This window comes from Schistocerca americana, chromosome 7, assembly GCF_021461395.2.
Source record: "Schistocerca americana isolate TAMUIC-IGC-003095 chromosome 7, iqSchAmer2.1, whole genome shotgun sequence".
Taxonomy (NCBI): Eukaryota; Metazoa; Arthropoda; class Insecta; order Orthoptera; family Acrididae; genus Schistocerca; species Schistocerca americana.
The window spans coordinates 212,494,535-212,515,839 of NC_060125.1; the positions used below are offsets into that span (position 1 = coordinate 212,494,535).

The window sequence follows — 21,305 nt, forward strand, 5'->3', positions numbered from 1 at the left end:
ACGGCTCATGTTGTCTGTAGTTCAACCATGCCTAGACGGTCAGTGCCGCGGTTCCACCGCGTACGCGTTGTTACTTTGAGCCAGGAAGGGTTCTGAACAAGAGAAGTGTCCACGCGTCTCGTAGTGAATCAAAGCGATGTTGTTCGGTCATGGACGAGATACAGAGAGACAGGAACCGTCGATGACATGCCTCGCTAAGGCCGCCCAAGGGCTACTACTGCAGTGGATGACCGCTACCTACAGATTATGGCTCGGAGGAACCCTGACAGCAACGCCAACATGTTGAATAATGCTTGTCTTGTAGCCACAGGACGTCGTGTTACAACTCAAACTGTGCAGAAGAGACTGCATGACGCACAACTTCACTCTCGCCGTCCATGACGAGGTCCGTCTTTGCAACTACGACTCCATGCAGTGCGGTGCAGATGGGCCCAACAACATGCCGAATGGACCGCTCAGGATTGGCATCACGTTCTCTTCACCGATGAGCGTCGCATATGCCTTCAACCAGACAATCGTCGGAGACGTGTTTGGAGGCAACGCGGTCAGGCTGCACGCGATAGAAGCACTGTCCAGCGACTGCAGCAAGGTGGAGGTTCCCTGCTGTTTTGGATGGCATTATGGGGGCCGACGTAAGCCGCCGGTGGTCATGGAAGGCGCCGTAACGGCTGTACGATACGTGAATGCCATTGTTCCAACCGATCGTGCAACCATATCGGCAGCATATTAGCGAGACATTCGTCTTCATGGAAGACAATTCGCGCCCCCGTGCACATCTTGTGAATGACTTCCTTCATGATAACGACATCGATCGACTAGAGTGGCCAACATGTTCTGCAGACATGAACCCTATTGAATATGCCTGGTATAGACTGAAAAGGGCTGTCTATGGACGCCGTGATCCACCAACCACCCTGAGGGATCTACATCGAATCGCTGTTGAGGAGTGGGACAATCTGGACCAACAGTGCCTTGATGAACTTGTGGATAGTATGCCACGTCGAATACAGGCATACATCAATGCAAGAGGACGTGCTACGGGGTATTAGAGGTGCCGGTGTGTACAGCAATCTGGACCACCACCTCTGGAAGTCTCGCTGTATGGTGGTACAACATGCAATGTGTGGTTTTCATGCGCAATTAACGGTCGGAACTGCTCCCCAAGGGGCCTCCCGGCCAATGACGCCTAACGCTCATTTCTAGGAGCAATAAAAAGGGCGGAAATGGTGTTGAAATTGATCTCTCTTCTAATTTTCTGTCCCAGTTCCGGAACTCTCCCAACCGAGGTGACACAAAACCTTTTTTGATATGTGTATAAATTGCAGATTGCGTTACCCATACCTGTTTCATGCGGTGTCCCTGAAACGGTTGTCATTTATACATCCTAGTACGTATTACACTTAATGGCTATTTGACGTTCGTTGCATGCCATCTTCAATCGTGTTGCTATTTTATGACGAGTGTTGCCCTAATCTAATCAGCAGCCATTGTAGAAGAACAGTTCCTGGCTGTGGCTAATTCATGTCCCCCTAACATTCTTTCTTTCAAGAGTGCTAGTCTGTGAGGCAAGCAGGAGAACTTTTGTAAAGTTTGCGAGGTACGAGAAGAGGTATTTGTGGAAAAAAGGCTGTGGAGTCGGACGCGAGTCGTGCGTGGGTAGCTCAGTCTGTAGCCCACTTTCCTGTTTAAGGAAAAGGTCGCATTTTCAAGTCCCGGTCTGGCACACAGTTTTAATCTGCCAGTAGCAGTTATAGACTGAAAGTGGTTAAGGTACATTTACAGCCTTCATATATTTACAAAACGTGCTTGACAACGCTGACTGGAATATACTGTTTTTCCAATGTGCACAAACTCTATGGATTAATCGATGAGAGTATACGGAACAAAACAGGTCTAATGAACTTATGTCTAATGAACTTATGTCCCGAAATGCATTTATTCAGTCATACATTGTTTCAGGGACTGAGATCTAATACATGCTGTACCGCGCAGCAATAGTTACAGTGTGTGTTGAAAATGATTTCCATGTGTCTCAACGCGTGCGTGTACGCGCCATAGCACGTTCTGTCTCACACGTTCACATCGGCCAGGCTGCATCCGAACACTGTCAAAGGCAGCATGAATACATTGTTCAAGTGTCTCCACATCTGGAATGGGCTGTGCATACACGATACTCTTGGGATTCCCCTATAACCAGAAATCGCACTGGCTGAGGTCCAGTGAACGAGCAGGCCATGCAACTGGACATCCTCATCCGATCCATCGATCAAGGAAGGCATTATTGAAATGCGTCCGGACGTTAACGGCGAAGTGGGCTGGAGCACCATCATATAGCAGTTACATAACTCTTCGAATCATCAATGGCACTTCTTCCAGCGGGGGAGGCAAATTCACCGGCAAGAAACGTCAACAGTTCCGGCATGTTAGGCGACGTGGGAAGAAGACGAGTCCCAAAATACTGTCGCCAGTTATCGTGGCCCACAAACTGCAGCTGCACCGATGCTGATGATGGTCACTATACCATGGTGGTTCTGCATACCATCCCACAGATTACTGTTATGGAAATAGAAGCTAATACTCCATGTAAAGGTGGCCTCATCTGTGAATAGGGTGGCAGGCGCAAATTCCGGAATCGTGGTTGCCTGGTGAAGAAACCAGTGACAAAACTTCTCCCAATGTGGAGAGTCTGTCGCTAGTATGCCCTGCACACGCTGTAAGTGATGTGGATAGTACAAATTGTCATAGAGAATGTTCCACTGCTCGTCCGGCTTAGTCTGTACTGGCGAGTCAACTGCCTGTAACTGACACGGCGGTCGCCTTCCCCAGAGTTAAACACATTCTCCACCAACTCTGGTGTCAGAACATTTCGGGTATTTCCTGCATGATTTACTGCTTCATGAAGCGAGCCTGTCTATGACAAAAGGCGAGACATGTTTGCAAACATTGAATGTTGCGGATATTGTCCGTGGAGATAAGTCTCCTGATACAATATTGCTGCCACTGCCCATTGCCATTTGCCTTTCCGTAAGTAAACACCATGTCGTCAAGCTCTCGATTCCAATGCGGAACCACTGTGTGCATCACTGTATTACATTTACTACATCGGGAAAGTGAATTGGACACAATTGACTATGGCAGCAGAGGGCGCTAGGACATGACGTATGAGGAACAGTGGTACGCTCTAGGAGGAAACTATGCATGCTGTAACTGCGACTGCATGGTACAGCGTACAGCCTGTGTAACAAAGAGTAATTAATGAAATGATCTCTAGCATAAAACCCATGCATTTCCGGACATAAATTCATTACATCTTTTTTGTTCCGTTTCCTCTCATCGATCAATCCCAAGAGTTTGTACACGGTGAAAAAAATCTCCCTGTATACCACACATTTGGAAGTCGTAATCGGCACGCAACAGAAAATCCATCAGCGACGAAGGAGTGAGTGGGGCCTTGTGTTGCAGGATGACGCCGGCGTACGCAGCGGTGTTGGTGTTCCAGCTTTACTGCCTGTACGGGCTGGGATCGGGCCCGCTCTGGAAGCAGAAGGTAGGCCGCGAGGTGGACAACTGCCGCGCGCACCTCTGGACCAACCTGCTGCACGTCAACAACTACGTGCACGCCGACCGCCCGGTGAGCGATGCCCCTAACACTGCCACTGCCCCTGCCTACCGACGCTGAGGAGTTTGTGTCCAACCAGTTTGGCACACTGCTCCAATAAAACAGACGCTGCATCTACTGCGGTGCAGTGAAGTAAAACTACAGCTAAAGTACACGGTGTCTATACCGTTCAAAAGCCTCATTCAAAAATCTGATATCTTCAATCGCCAAAAGTCTGATATTTCTTCATCGTTCTTGATATATATTACTTAATTTTATATTTTTGCTTTCGTAATGATCAAATGGGATAACCGAATTCTCTCCTTTCCTTCTCATTTTTACTGGTATTAGTACTCTTTTTCTAATTGCGTTAGTACCCCTTTATTATTTCCCTATATTGTCATTTTCTTTCTTTGTCCACGTTGTTTCTGATTTCTTATTTATTTTGCTTATAAAATTTTCTAAATTTATTATTTTTCATTAACCTATTATCTTTCTCTTATTTCCGATTCTTTGATATTATTTATTTTTAGTTCCTTTCTTTTTTCCATAGTCCATTGTATTATTGACGTCTTTTTCCCAGAAATTGAATGTTTACTATGTTAGACGATTCTGATTCGCTTTCTAAAAGTTTCCAAAGAATTTTAACTATTACATTGCCAGTAGCTGTAATTTTTTCTCTATATTTCGTCGGATTTCACAGCGCGTCTTCTTTTTCAATCTTCCTTTGTTACAGTTCCATTATTTTTCTCATAATCCATCTTTCAAATAACTGCATTCTTTCAATCGTGTAGATCACTGCTAAGCATCCACGTGAATGTAAAGAGTCGACTCTTACTACGTTCTTTTCGTTTAGCGTTTTTTTTATTTGGATATCTTAACTTAGGCTTTACACCCTTTCCATTTTACAGATCTTACATTTATTGCACATATTTCTAGTACATTCTGCTGCGCAGTTACTTAAGGAAATGTAAATTATCTTCCTCATTAATTCTTCATAATTGTTTTTCTAAGTATTTTGGCGACATTTGATATTTTTATTGAAATTTTTTTTTTCAGATGTAGCTCTGAGACCAGTTTTATTGGCTGTTCATTCTTGACGATTTATTTGAATAACTGTTGCGACAGATATTTGTAAAAGTATTGCGAAATCATCTGCAAAAGGTAGGCAATATGCCTTCATTGCATTCGAGTTCCTTCTTAGCATCTGAATTTTCTTATTTCATACTTTTAAATTTTTCTAAGGCAGAATGAGGATTATGAATAATCTCTTTCACTTACACCAGTTTTTACTTCATATCTTCGAGATATTTCTCGCATAGCTTTCACTCAAGAGCCAAACTTCTTAGAACATTGTCTGCTGATTCAAATGCTTTCTGAATTCAATAAAATATAGTATTTAGGTTTGCTGATTAACAGTCTGTACTGAAAATGATTTGCACTGGATCTTATTTTTCAGAAAGCATCCTGTTATTCTCCGATTTTCTTGTCTAAAGATTCTTCAACACTGTTCAGGGAATTTTTCAGAATATTTTGTATGATACACTCTTATACGAGTTTAGTCCAGAATCTTTCCTGTTTTTTCCAAATATTCTCAAAAAGCCAGAGTAGATCTCTTATAATGTATGGTACTGACCACTTAAATAAATATGTTGTATCTTCATCACTTGTCATATTATTTCGAAGGTTTGATAATATTATTTCTTTGTAGCTCAGTTTGTGGTAAATTTTCCTAAATAACTTCTTACATTGGTGAAAATATTAATTTAACTGTTGCAACTCTGCAGCGTAAGAATCTCTAAAACTGTTTCAAGAATTTTAAAATTATCATTGTAGAATAACGCAATTTTACCATTTTCTTCTGTGAGACAAATACATAACTGCACTTCACAGGTCATCAGTCTCAGATGATTACAATGTTCCAAGTAAATGTGGCAGTTATGTGAGAGAGTCTATTCGAAATGTTTCCAGTTTTCTAACGAACATCACTGGTACATAAATTGTGGGGTATAGTAAAATATGCTCTGTACACTTAAAGTCATGTAAACAGGTTTACAAAAATATCAAGCAATTACACAAAATTATGTACAAAAGCAGTACATCAGATGACTAACTGATTCATCTTTCCTTGACGTGAATAAAAAGTTCTCAAAATTATAAGATGTTTACAAAAGCATACGTAATATTCCATGGCTCTTAACAACGTAAAATTGACCTCACAGTAACTCACAAACAAGTATGAAGGAAGTAGCTTGAGGACTTAGATAAGTTAAATAGATAACGTCAATGAACAAATGCATATACAAGATCTTTTAAGAATACAATGTAAAGCACATCCTGCCATATTCGATATGGGTATACAAAAATATAAAGTATCAGAGATATAGAATAAAGAAGAATAAATGTACATCTTAGAATTTCATCAAATTGCAGTGTGTCGTTGTTGTCAACGGTGTAAAAACACACAGTATTCATGGAAGCTCAATGAAATTACTACTCAAAGAGTGGTACCTAAAGTAATGGGATGGCTAATGCTTCATATACTGTCTTAAATCCCATAAAGTCTTAGATCCCGTCAACATATCTCTAATGTTTGTAATTCATGAATGTCCAGTAAACGATCAATTAGTAATCACTATCACAAACATAATATAAATACATTATTTATACAGTATATAGCTTGCAACTATGAGGTTACATCAAAAATAAATAGAGCAGAGCCCACCTGTTAAATACAAGACAATTTAGTCCTATATTTCGTATAACATATCAAGTTATATGAACATATATTTGTTACTTTCTGAAGGAGCATAATGCCAACAAAAGCCAACAATTTCACCTCAAGTGTTAATCAGTACTCATGTTCCCTAAGCCTTGGGCATTAATCATTCAAATTACAAACATCGACCAGACTAAATCTCGGAATATAGATTATTTAAACTTTGGGTAACATACAATGTAGGATACGTAATACGCCCAAAATGTTGTATATGTTGTCGAAGCAACATTCTCATAGGACATTATTATTATGTTACTACATTGACTCACTCTAACTATAGAAAATGTCAAGAATACAAATTCTGATATAAAATGAACATTGGTACATTCGTACAACAATAAATATCTGTATAATAATATCAAACTACAATGTTCACAACAACAATTTAAAGTTGTATTACCATATGACTTAACACACAGACTGTAATTAGTTATCAGAATGTTGTGCATGTTTACACTGTTGACAACAATAGTACATTTTAGTACCAAGTTCTTCTAAGATAAACCTATATTGTTTCTAGCTCCATGATTGTTGACAGTGTATGTCTTTGTGTGTAACCTATGTCGGATATGGTAGGATATGCTTTGCGTTGTATTCTTTGAAGTTCTTGTATAAGCATGTGATCATTGACATCCTCTCTTTAACTGAGATCAGCCCTCACGACGTTTCTTTATACTGGGTTGTGAGTTATTGTCAGGTTAGTTGCATGCTGTTTAGAGTCATTGTGTGTTCCATATGAGTTTGTAAACATCTTGAACTTTGCGGACTTTCAGTTCATCTAAAGTGAAGATAAATAGTTTATCCACCTGATGTATTGCCTTTCTAGGTACTTCCACATAATAACTTGATTTATTTGCGTTATCTTATGTGTACATTGCTTATTTCATTTTTGTTAACAGTCTTCCTGTGATGATGGTTGCTACGACAGAAATCAGTCAAGAATAAAGAATAATTCGTGCCGTTGATGCTTAAAATGCAGTTCTTCAAGCTTATGACAGCTGTAACACATCACCTCACTACCGCATTCATAGTCAGATCCTTTATTGAATGGTGGTTCTTTTCAGACAATTACCACGTTAGCTTTTAATGGGGAAAAGGATTAACCAGTTGGGAATCAATGAGAGAGGCTTATCTCTTCCGACATCTATCACACAACCAACGTATGTCAGCAGAAAACCTTGATCATACAGAGGCATTGGAACTGTTTAATTTACTGCTGAGACACTGTTAATCATTCTCCCAGACAAAAAATTAAAATTTTGTGCACGTGCTTGCGTAGGTATGTATGTGTGTATGTACGTATTTAAGCGGATATTTTGTGTGTATGACATTTATGTAATTATGTATTTACTTATTTTTCACTCTATTGTTGTTTGAGAAACACCCATTGTAGAGTCTAGGGCTTTTCAGTGACAGGTGAAATACCTATTGGGAGTGTTTTGGAGGGGATTTGAAGATGTGGCATTGGCCCTACAGCCATTGGAAACGCGCCAAAAAATTTGGCCAAGATAAAGAGTTAGGAGTTAATTTTACTTTAATTATGGGACAATATGACATTGACAAGAAATGAAAGTATAGTGTATGTGAAAGTGTTCTTGATGGTGATTATACACAGTTGAGTCGACTGCTGGTTCTATAAGTGCAGTACACAAATGATGGAGCAACTTTTTTTTATTATTAGAGGTTTCGTTTCCACTTTAAGGAGTATAGCCGGCTGTTTGAAATCTCCCTCATTATAGAGTTTCGGTTCTTCTCAGTAAGTTACTGCCGAGCTGGTAGTGGGCCGAGGAGCTCCCAATTGAAATAAATTAGAGAGACATACCAATCCGGAATTCGGTTGACAACCAAGGCGAACATCCTCAAATTAGGTCGAACTAATTGGAACTATTTTCATTTATTTCAGGAACAGCATTGACTGAGACGTACTCAAAATTGTGTGTGTGTGTGTGTGTGTGTGTGTGTATTTATGCGTGCAAGGGTAGACGCAATAATTTTGTTTTTCATTTTTCGAGTTCTCTACTCTCAACAGCAGAGGGGAGCTGTTTGAGGCTCGGTCCATTAAAGAGTAAGGTTTCTCTCATCAAAATATCACAGCACGCTGTGAGTGGTCCAAATAAGGAAGAATGTCGTCAGATAACCAAGGGAAATCTGCAGAAAACATAGGCTGGAACAGTGCACAATGACTATATTATTTGTGGGACGAAGTTATCAGATGTCTCCGACAGAAATTAAAATTTAGTGTGCGTGTGTGTGTGTGTGTGTGTGTGTGTGTGTGTGTGTGTGTGTGTGTGTGTGTGTCTTTGTGTGTGTGAATGTGTGTGTGTGTCAACGAGTTATCTGTGCACAAGAGGATGTCTCATATTATACATCGCAATTGGACGATGATACTGCGATTGATGTTTTATCGTTGGTGTCAATACAGTCTCTTATCCCAGTGCGAAGTACTACATCAGTTACATCAGTGTGTTCCGTTACTGCTTCGACAATCAGCTATTTTTTTGACTATGGCAGCGATGGATGTTGTTGCAAGTTCGGGTTCTTCTGGAGAATCAACGTGACCATGCACCGTGAATATTCAATACAAGAAAACCGCCGTGAAAAACTCATAGTTAAAATAATAACAATAATAATAATTTTAACATCACGAAAGAGAGTAATAGCACAACTTGAATAACGGCGTCAACCACGTTTGCATAAAACTGAAGCCATCCGGAATAAAAATACTGACTGGACTAGTAACAAGTCCGTCACCGCTGCAAGTTCTGATGATAGTACTGACAGTAATGATAATATGCAAGAGTGACAGATTATGACGTAGTCAGTTCCAAGGGATAGAAATGTTGGTAACCCAGCCGCAGTTGGGAACTGCTTGCAAAATATACTTACATGCAGTGAGGTAAAATGTGAGCCCAGAAACAAGGGATGATAGTACTGCAGTTTTAGCAGACATTTCACTAACTGCCTTTTGTAGCTATACGGGATTCAGTTCTCTGATAGAGGGAGATCATCACTAAGTCCGTTTCCTGCTTCAGAAATTATTTGGAGAAGGGAGTTGGAATGCAGTGGAAGAAAAGAATTTTTCTACGGTGGGAACAAGTTTTTCTGTTGTGCTTTTCAAACAACAGTGGTTAGGCAGATGAGAGAAGGGTTGGATTGTGTGTACTGCTCAGACGGTAAAGCACACAGAGCATCTCGTGCTTCTCTGCACAGTAGATAGGGTTGCTGTGCGTATGACGATGACGTAAGCCATAAACAACAGTACCGATAATAGAGATCGCCGTCTGTTCGACCTAGAAAAGCTTAAGCTTATTAAATGTTTTCATGTGGAGCGACCGAATAATAGCCACTCTGACAGGAGTTATTTGTCAACAAACACTAAAACAAATGTAATTCCATCAAACATTTTCTTGAAGCCTGCAACAGTATCACTAATGATTTAAATAAAAAAAGTACTGCATCACTTACGTTTTTCCATGTACAATGAGACATTTTCCAGAATTTTTACCATTTAAAATTGCTATGGAAATTTAAATTATTATTTTATGTGAGTTCTGCGTGAGTGATCGTCCGCTTCTCTTGCCCTCCAGTCTTCCTTTTATGAATTTAAGGTCGCTGTCCTGCGCGCCCAATACCTTAAAACATCTCACTAAACAAATAACATTGTAGAATTAACCAATTATTTAAACGACTAAATTAAAACAAGAATATTCTATCATTATCTCGGCAGATAAAATGTTAAGTTATCCGTTTAGCAATCAATTCATCTGTCGCAACTTGTTTTCCTGTCAGTTTTTATACGAAAGTAGTCAGTCATTGATTTCTTCCATCTAGTAGATTATGTGTTAGGAGCGCAACTATCCATGTGGAAGGATAGAAGGAATGAGTTATTGTGCATCGTGGTATCGAATGGTTTGCATTATGAACAATGTGACGACTCCGTTTCTTATGTAAGATTTGAGATTATTTAAATGTCATTTAAGAATGCCTCCAAAGTCGAGTGCCAAAGTTCTTTAATAACTATGTTCTTAGATTTAGAGAACTACTACAATAAAGGGCTACATTAAAATCCCGTGGAAAATGTAAGTTACCAGAATAAACATCATAACTGGGACCAGGGATTTACCACTTGTCTACATTAATAAGTGCCGCAGCTGCGTGTACCAGTAGCGAACAAATTGAACACAAAATATTAAGTCCAAAGAGCAGATAATGGTCACAGCTTCTCGTAGTGACAGAAAAACTGTACGGTACGCAAAATTACTGACAAAATGAGAACACTTCCCTATCAGTTCACTCTCTAAAGTGAACAACTGGTCACGTGATGTGGGCTGTATGAAATCAGGCGGAACCCCTCAGCAGGAACTTCACACTTGGCAGGAGAGCCCACTGTTCTAAGGATCTTTTAGTGTCCACCGTGCACTCAGAACCAAAAATTGCGTCGTTAGGCGGTCAGCGGTCATACTAGAGATATTGCGCAAGGCATCTGCGCAAAGCTTCATCGAATTTTCGACGAGATTTTACATTCGTGGGTGACCGGAAGTAGAAAAAAATAGCGATCGTATTTGCGAGGAAAAAGGATGTAGAAAATTTCTGGATTCTTTCTCTTTCCGTTCAGTCACCTGAAATCGGTTATTTTGTCTTACAATATGTAAGTTACAGTCTCCGTGATAACATATAAATTATGTAAAACACAGGATGATACAAACTAGTGTCTATTAACACTGTTCCCATTGCAAGTGATAACATGTCTCCACCTATTCTGGCACATCCAGTACATAAATTTCACTTCAGAGGGGTGTGGTTAACACAAAATAACGTTGTAATAATATAAGAACACTTAAAACTGGCAAAGAGCTCCGCTTTCAAACTATTTTCCTAGTAATAACGTCTGGAGCAGAAATTTTTTGAAGTTTTGTACTATCGAATCCCAGCGCCGTCCCCACGGACTTTCCGCTACTCTACGATGCTAGGACGTCTGGCGGGTTGTCGAATAAACTGGTGGCAGGCGTTGCCAAGTCAGTAGAGAGAAGCATATATTCGTAATTGATGTGCGGTTGCACACGGGGTTTTGTCGATTTTACAAACGAAACGTGCCAATCCAATTGATTAACCTGTCGTCTAGCAGTACTTCTTCTGCCAGGTACTACAGAAAATGAAGCCCAGGCAGTACGGCTGAAAAACATAGAGAGTTCAGCTCTGCACAATTGTTAGGATGAAACAACTGGTTGACGAGGAGGAATGCGCACGTCTTTACAAATATCTTATAAGGACCCTGAAATTCCAGTGCAGTGGCAGATAACAGCTACAATTCAGAGTCATGTCTGCCCAAAGATATTAAACCACTGAAAATGGAGTACGAAATACCACCAACGTGGACGACGCAAATACTCGAAACGAAGATTTTGTGAAAGAAAAAGTACTCTGAATGAAGTCAGTCTCGTTGAATGCGTAGTACAGTAAAGCAACAGGAAGGCGGTAGGAATGTGCGAAGGTGGAAGAATCACTAACACAGGAACGTCCTCTCTTATCAGTACAACTATAAACCTAAAATCACTTTGTGTCAATTGCCGGTAGGCTATGAGGGGCAACTAAAGATGGATTTTGAGCATTTCTTACAATTATTACTCGTTGTTAACCCTTTCAGTACCACTGGGACGTGTGTGTTCCAAGGTAGATTAATAAGGCGTCTGCACAAAGACTACGAGACGCACAGAAAAATGACACAGGCGTCAGTGTGTAGATATGTCTCTAAGTTTAGATTCGTAATACGCACCACGGTGTAGTTCCACTGAGACACAGGCGTCTGAGAACATGTAGAGAAGTCATACTTTCCACATTGTCGTGTAGAATTAATTCGAGCCTGCAGACACGCAACCCAATGAAAAGGACTGCAAAGCGGGTTGCACCTTCGTGCACAATTCCTGTCAACAAAGCGCTTACATGTTTGGCACGCAACAACGGTGCCCATACTGAGCGTCTGTCGTGTGAGTTAAACATTTTGAGAGGTGCTCTATCCACTGAAGTATGCCTGTTTTTTGTGTGTCTTGTAGTTTTTGCGCAGTCGCTTTCCAAAATCTCAGGGGTACTTACGGATAACGCTGAATGTACCAACCTTAACCGCATTGGGAAGCGAAACAAAAAGAAATATTTTTATTTTCATATATCACTTCTGTCTATGACATTAATTAAAATAAATGTACATTAATGTCTTTTGTGGTGTTACCGCCAGACACCACACTTGCTATGTGGTAGCCTTTAAATCGGCCGCGGTCCGTTAGTGAACGTCGGACCCGCGTGTCGCGACTATCAGTGATTGCAGACCGAGCGCCGCCACACGGCAGGTCTAGTCTAGAGACTCCCTAGCACTCGCCCAGTTGTACAGCCGACTTTGCTAGGGCTGGTTCACTGTCTATATACGCTCTCATTTGCCGAGACGACAGTTTAGCATAGCCTTCACCTACGTCATTTGCTACGACCTAGCAAGGCGCCATATTCAGTTACTAACAGATAGTATTGTGAATCATGTACCGTCATGAGCGACGTTCATCATTAATGAATTAAAGTTAAGTATGAAATTAATTACGTCCGCTTTCGGAATTCTCATTCCTTGTCATATTCCAGGCCTCACGTCAGTATAGTTCTTCCCTCTTCACGCCAGCCTGCGTAAGCTAAAACGCGTGCATTTCGGCCTCCTCTAGTAACACGGTGTTGGCTCTTCTGCCAACCCAACATCTTTCACTAGCAAAAAAACTGGTGGTGAAAGGACAAAAGTTTTTAAATGTTGTTATAATCTACTCAGTGAGAGATGCAATTTTACCTCAAAGGTTTAACACAGTAAGTCATGAATTCAATCAAGATACTGTGTCTACGTGTATACTTTCAGGCAGCATAACTCACGGCGCACCAGTTACCCAGATTGTTTTCATCAAATATTTGAGACTGAGAGAACTACGTAATTTCTGACAGACTTTAACATAGCTTCCACAACTTTCGAAACTTTCTCGCTGGCATTCTCTACAAAATAATGAAAGGAAAAATTTTATCGCTTACTACAGTTTCCGCTTTTTATGCAGTAAAGCTTCAGCATCAGCCATGACGTTTCAATTTACGACTTTTTTACTAATACATCTATTCGCAACACATTTATCAGACTGAATCCACGTATACCACTATATGTACTTCACAGTTAACATCACTGTACAACATACGGTTCAGAAGATATAACGTCGTGAAAATTAAGATGCGTAGAGACACTAAAAAACTAGGTCTTCTTAAAGTGGGGTGCAGATTACCCAGAATGTAGTAGTATAGGATTTCTAACCTGTAAAGTATTAGAGGATGCGCCGGGGGGAGGGGGAGGACAGTGGTTTAATCAGAAAAATCATAGTTACAAATATGTCACGTAGCTCCCTGCACGTGATCTCAGTTGCTGAGATGTTGAGTGGCATGTATTAGAAATGTCGAGTGGGATGCGACTGTGGGGGAAGCGTGCTGGAACAGTCTAAATATTCATAACAGTTTCGCTGTAAGATCGGCACCGGGGTACATCCTTGAATAAGAATATCGTCTGAAAACGAAGCTACATGTAGTACCTCTGACCCAATTAAAAGTTGGCAGAAATAAGCTACACTGAAATAAATAACTATACAGGGAAACGAACTTCCTGTTAAACTTCATAATGGATCATTTGATCTTCTTCGATATGGAGCAATTATTATGGAAAATACTTTTCTGAAATCGCATTTCAATGCGAAACCCACCAATTTTGACTGACAGAACGGCTGTCAGAGCCAACACATTACGCTTTCGTCGTCTATTTGTAGTGCGTCCTCTTCCGAGCAAATCAGCTAGCGAAGCGGTTTCACCTACTGCTCGAAATTCGCCTTCTCTGATACCCCAGAAAAACTGTAAAAGCTTCCCAATCTGGAGGCTTCATTTACCACATTAAGATATTTTTCTGTTAGGGTGTTGTACATGAATGTTAATATTAATGCAGCCGAGACATCACGATAGCAGAAAACTTAATTTGAATATAGTTAGATTAAAATAGTGCAGTTTGCACACCAGTAGCATCTAATTAAAGATTTGCTTCATAGGGCGGCACTAGAACATAAATGTCTTAACACAATAAGAAATAACCAACAACATTCGTTAATAGTTATCAAACAGAACTTCACTTAACTTTCGTAACAGTTTACTGCGTGGCACTAGAAGTCTTTTATTTATTACAACGCAGTCGATTGTTTTGATCGATAAGTTAGTAGCACATATCCATAAGTTTAATAAACACATAACAGAAACTTCGGTCATGAATAACATATTCTCCTTCACTATTTACAACTGCCTGCTGGCGCTGAAGTAACTTGCCAATTCCGCGATTGCAGAAATAACATGCATCTGAGGCAAAGAACTCGTCGAGCCATGATTGGTTCGCATTTTCATCCGGGAAGAAATTTCCTTGAAGGTTGTTAAATAGAGAGCGTAAAAGGTGAAAATCTGTGGGAACAAGATCAGGTGAATAAAGTGGCTGCGGAACGACTTCCCAACCCAGCTCTAACAGAATAGGTGCGGGCTTTGTCGGGGAATAGTATTACTTTACGTGGTCTTCTCGGTAGTTGTTCTTAGATTACGTCTGCAAGACGTCTCAGTGGTTGACAGCAAATGTCAACTGTGGTGATTATACCTAGGGAAAGCAATTCTTACTGCGTCACACCGTCTCTGTGCCACCAGATGCATAACGTTATCTTTTGTGGATGCGCGCACATCTTTGAACCGAGAGTTGCCTCTTTGTTTGGGCTCAAAAATTCCTTTAGTTTCCTTATGGTAGTATAAAGAAACCATTTCTCGTCACCAGCAACGATATAGGATAGGAATGGTCGATGCTGTTCACGAGCCAATTGGTGACGAGCAAGCAGGGATGCACATGAGGCCACCCGCTGCTTTTTGTGATTTTGGCTTGGAACATGCACCTTATTACTGAACCTTTCGTGTTGCCTGCAAACGTCGCACGATGGTGGAATGATCACAGCTCATCACAGTTTTCCTGAACATGGGGAGTCACTAATGTCAAAACAATGTTCCTTAAAACGAGAAAATACGCATTGCATTTCACTGATATCGAATAAAATATCTCGCTCATCAGCTGATATATATATATATAGTTTCGGAGATATTTAAGCTAGTGTAAGTATGAATTTTAAAGGCACTGAAATTTAACTGACCTATTGCATAAGTGTACATCGTGGGTAGCGGAAGCGGCAACACAGTGGGAGCCATTAGTGCCAAGCTCCCATCACTAGTGTATTAGTGGCACCGCAGTCCACACACCTGACTTTCATATGCCACTTACTTCAAATTGGACTACAAACAGGTTGGAGACTAATCTGGAAAAATGAAATGCAACCTTTTCTACTGTATGAGGAGCTATCAAATAAAAACGAGAAATGTGGAAAAAAGTAAGTAAACTGTTTTCTTGCATTAAAAGTAATCGAGATAACTGTTAATGCATTTATACCACTGTGACACAAGACGTTGAAAGCCTTAATGGGAAAATGTTTTCGGTTGCCTGTGGAATCTTTTATGTGCCCAGGCATGCATCTTTTCTTCCCAAGCAAACCGACGACGACCAATGTCTTACTTCAGGGCTCCAAAAATATGGAAATTACTTGGGGAGAGATTAGGACTGTATGGAGGATATCTAAGAGCTTCCCAGAGAAATTTCTGCAGAGTCACCGACAAAATTCCCGCCGACATGTTGCCAAGGTTGTTCCGACAACGCTTCAGAAGTTTCGCAGTTCCGCTGGGTAGCCCTTACACGTCCTCCATAGATTAATGATCTCTTCACATACGATTTCGATGTTTTTTGAGGCTTGAAGAAAGAGATTCGTGGCCGTCGATTTGCTTCGGACGGAGAAATGCGCGCCTGGCCACAGATAAGGTTCCATAGGCAATCGCAAACATTTTTCCGCGACGGCGTTGACCACCATGTCTGACAGTCGGATAAATCTGTTAACAGTTACGGCGATTGCATTTGAAACAATAAATAGTTTACTAGCTTTTTTCTACCTGTCTCATTTTCATTCGACTGCCTCTTACATCTCCATACGACTGGAGGGGAAGAGTTCTGAGGTGAGCTGTGTGCCCGGCAGTGCCTGGAGCCGTCGTGGTACGTGTCGGTGGACATGCAGCTATTCGCCTTGGCGCCGTGGCTGCTGCTGGCGGTACGCCGCTACGGGGCGCCCGCCGGGCTCTCCGCGCTGGTGTTCGCCACGGCCGTTCCCGCCGCCGTCACCTTCTGTAGGGGGCTGGACCCCACCTTCATACCGGACCCCTCGTAAGTACCGCACGGCCTCCTGCAATAAGAGCCTGCCAGCGCATTCCAAAGTCAGTATGTCGTCCTGCTCAATATACAACACCAGTCTCTTCTACAATCATGTCTGCAGCACTCTTCATAAAGATTAACGTCCCCCTCCTCCTGCTCTACCTGTCTCGCTTCCATTTGACTGTCCCTTATAGCTCGATATGAATGGAGAGGAGGAGAACTCACGTGAGCTGTGTAGAGTTTTTAAGTAATAGAACCCAGTGTGTATATGAAGATAGTAACTGTTCTCGAAAGAACAGATACTACTAATGACTACGCAGCTTCTATAGAATAAATGATAATTAATTGAAACCATCAGCTGCCGACAGGTTTGTTGATATACCTCGATGGGGACAGCTGAAAATGTGTTCCCCGATCGGGACTCGAACCCGGGATCTCCTGCTTACATGGCAGACGCTCTATCCATCGGAGCCACCGAGGACACAGATGAGTAGCGCGACAGCTGGGACTTATCTCTTGCACGCTTCCCTTCAGACCCACATTCCCAACTGTCCACAATCTAAATACATAATTTACCTAATATATATTTGCCCATCTTCTCATTACTCGCGCATACTAAGGTGACGATTCCCGTGAGAGTTCGGGCAACCCGTGCGCATTCGCACAAACAAAGGTCAATGTCTCGGTAGCCTTTAACTGTATATATGTGAAGATAGTAATTCTCGAAAGAACAGATACCATTGATGACCATGCTGCTTCTCTAGAATAAATGATAATTAATTGAAATCCCAAGCTGCTGACAGGTATTGTTCATATACCTCGATGGGGACAGCTGTCAATTATCATTTTGAACCCGCTGTGTTGTCCTCGATGGCGAGTCTTCATCAGAAACAAGGGTATCGTCAGGAGTGCCCCAGGGAAGCGCGACAGGCCCGCTGTGGTTCTCTATATACGTAAATGATTTGGCGGGTGGGGTAAGCAGCAGTCTGCGGTTATTTGCTGATGATGCCGTGGTGCACGGTAAGGTTCAAAATGATTCAAATAGCTCTGAGCCCTATGGGACTTAACATCTGAGGCCATCAGTCCCCTAGCGCTTAGAACTACTTAAACCTAACTAACCTAAGGACACCACACATATCCATGCCCGAGGCAGGATTCGAACCTGCGATCGTAGCGGTCGCGCGGTTCCAGATTGAAGTACCTAGAACCGCTCGTACGGTAAGGTGTCGAAGTTGAGTTACTGTAGTGAAAGACCTTAGAAAAAATTTCCAGTTGGTTTGATGAATGGCAGCTAGGCCTAAATGTGGAAAAATGTAAGTTAATGCGGATGAGTGCGAAGAACAAACCTCTAATATTGGGATAAAGTATTATTAGTGTCCAGCTTGATACGGTGAAATCGTTTAAGCATCTGATCGTAACGTTGCAAAGCGATATGAGGTGGAATGAGCATGTGAGAACTGCGGCAGGGAATGCGAATGGTCGACTTCGGTTTATTGGGAGAATCTTAGGAAAGAGTGGTTCATCTCTTAAGGAGGCCGCATATAGGAGGCTGTTGCGACCTGTTATTGAGTACTGCTCGAGTGTTTGGGATCCGTACAAGGTCGTACTGAAGGAAGACATCCAAGCAATTCAAAGTCGGGCTGGTAGAGTTGTTACCGCTAGGTGTACGGAGATGCTACAGGAACTCAAATGGGAATCCCTGGAGGAAGGTGGCACTACTGAAAAAATTTATGGAACCTGCATTTGAGACTGACTGCCGAACGACTTTACTGCCGCCAACATACATTACGCGTAAGGGCCACGAAAATAAGATACGAGAAATTGCGGCTCATACGTCATATAGACATCAGACGGACGGCCAAGGAAATATTCTGGTAGTCTAATCCACCAAGCAAAAAGATAGAAACTGCTTTTAACAAGAGGAGAAACCTTTTCACATCCAGCAGCACAGACAAACATCTGAGGAGAATCCTCCGTTTCTTTGAAGTGTGCTGCCATATGGAAGTGAATCATGGACACCAGAAAAAGCAGAAAAACATGGAATAACAGCCTTAGAGATGTTGCGTTACAGCAGAATGCTCAAGATTTCCTGGGTGGAGAACATATCAAACGAAGAGGTGTCCCATACAGTGGAGGAAGAGAAGCTTTGTCTCTTGAGGGTAATCGAACATGGAAAGTACTCACGGGTCTATCATTAACCGTGTTATTGAAGGGACAGTAGAAGAGCAAAATATAAGAACCAGTCCGAGACTAGGATACCTCAACCAGATCAAGAAGCAAACCAGCTGCATCGCCTACACTACTCTCAGGAGGAACGTTGAAAACAGAAGTGCATGGCGAACTGCTGCTCATCAACCTGATGGATGAAGACCTAAGAAGAAGAAGAAGAAGGATTTGGATATGAGTATATAAGGTTATAAGACTATAAGAATAAGGAGTAGGATAAGGATAGGGAGTAGAAGGAGGGGCAGGAGTACGAGTGTTTTCGGATCTTCAGCACTTTTCTTGCATCCTTCTGCACTGCTGGAAATGCAGGCATTTCAGATAAACATGAGGATGACACAATAGTGGCCATCCTCTCCGTAATCGTTAGATTGTATGTTGGCGCTCACATTTTGCTGAGAATGGTTCAAAATTTCAAATTATTCAAAATTTCATTGGCGGGAAGTCCGAATTAACACACAACCACACAACCGTTTATTTTTCACTGTCAATTTCAGAGTAGCTACGCACATGTGCAGGCCCTAATGGAGTTAATAAAGAGTAATCGTCAGTGTATGACGGAATACATACTGTAATAACAGTTCTTTGCACAGAACACTGTACATCATGATGAACATTCACTGACAATTATAGTAGTGTTACTTCCAACATATTTTTCGTTGCTCAATATACAGTCTGATTACGATATGCTGTTGATCTCAAATTATCTGGAGCGTCAATTATGAGGAAGACTTCGCTTTTCAGTAGTACTATAGTAATTTCTGCTGTTAGTACTTTACTTCTAAAAGAGATGAATTCAACGGCGTTTCATTCTTCCAAATGTGATTGTTTGTTTCGAAGTAATTACAATATTTATAACTAAGGATTCATCATTTTAAAAATGAAGCTGATTTCTATCTTCTGTGCAAGTTCATGACTTCATACCCGAATAAGGAAATATGTTACGTCGAATAAGGAGGAAACAGACTGTGCCACGACCGCGGTATCGGTATAAGAAGGGGCAGAGTGCAAACTTAGTTTTTATTCTTCCTGTGTCCTTCACGTCTCGAATACTGGTTATTTTCAAAAAAATACATATGGCAAATCATGAGGAATTACATATGCTACTTTTATACGAAGAATGCAGAAGGGACGAGAAGAGAACGGATAGCTAGTAGGCTCAAAGATATCCAACAAGAATGACAGTGCATCAAATACGCAAAAGCTGTTATTGGAAGGAAACTGGAATTCTACACTGTGGTTAAGAAGAAGACAGCAACGAGCAGAAAGAACGAAGTATGTAATTTGGCAGCTGTTGCTCGTAATCCTCATGTTAGTTCCGGACAATTTCAAATGCCTCTAGAACACGTAAGCAAAGTACTTTTTGCCATTTGCGAGCAAATAGCTTCAATCCTTGTCATGCGACACTTCACCAACAGATTAACCAGCAAGACTGCAAAAGTCACAAGGAATTCGACGTCTCGGTTCTTGGTTTGACATCAGTACAATAGGTCCTTTTTTCAAAGAATGTTCTTTACCGATGAAACGATCTTTACAAGTCATGAAAAGCTGAAGGTAACTGATACGCATTATTCTTCAGCTAAGAATTTGAACTTTTTTGGTGCGGTATTATTGGAGACTATGTGACTGGTTCTTATTTTATTGAATAAATGCTAACGGGTAAACGATATGCACAATTTCTCATAGAAATGTTACCGACTATGCTAAAGAAGAGGCACCACTACGCAGATGTATGTGGTACCATCATGATGGATGCACGACTCACTATTCGCTTGTGGTTCGGATAGCGCTCATCCAGCTTTGTGCTGGACGTTGACCACTGCGTGAAGGCGTCCCAGTTGGTCTGAAAGTTCTCCTAATCTGACGCCATTATCTAGAATGAAATTTTCACTCTACAGCGGAGTGTGCGCTGATACGAAACTTCCTGGCAGATTAAAACTGTGTGCCCGAGCGAGACTCGAACTCGGGACCTTTGCCTTTCGCGGGCAAGTGCTCTACCATCTGAGCTACCCTATCACGACTCACGCCCCGTCTTCACAGCTTCACTTCTGCCAGTACCTCGTCTCCTACCTTCCAAACATTACAGAAGCTCTCCTGCGAACCTAGCAGAACTAGCACTCCTGAAAGAAAGGACGCCATTATATTTCTGTGGGGTAGACTCAAAGATAAATTCTATGTACGAGATCCGGAGACCCAAGATGATTTAAAATATCGCATTGTTACAGTTCGAGTAAAAAAAAAAAAAGAAAAGTGGCTTGCCTTGCACCAGTGATGACAAACGTAGTTTGCAATAGAGGGTGTGCATTCTAACACTTGATGGCGTAAAGAAAAATGTCCGCGGCCATTTTTTTTATTATATTTTTGTTGCTCTTGCTGCAGTAATT

General features: G+C 41.4%; 1 protein-coding gene across 1 annotated transcript in view; it reads left to right on the forward strand.

The window, feature by feature from the left end:
• LOC124622845 (O-acyltransferase like protein-like) overlaps positions 1–21,305 on the forward strand; it is a 304,695-nt gene that overhangs the window by 254,259 nt on the left and 29,131 nt on the right. The window contains exons 7-8 of the mRNA XM_047148636.1: positions 3,463–3,631; positions 16,526–16,710. Coding sequence (XP_047004592.1) covers positions 3,463–3,631; positions 16,526–16,710 — 354 coding nt within the window. The remainder of the gene's footprint in view (positions 1–3,462; positions 3,632–16,525; positions 16,711–21,305) is intronic.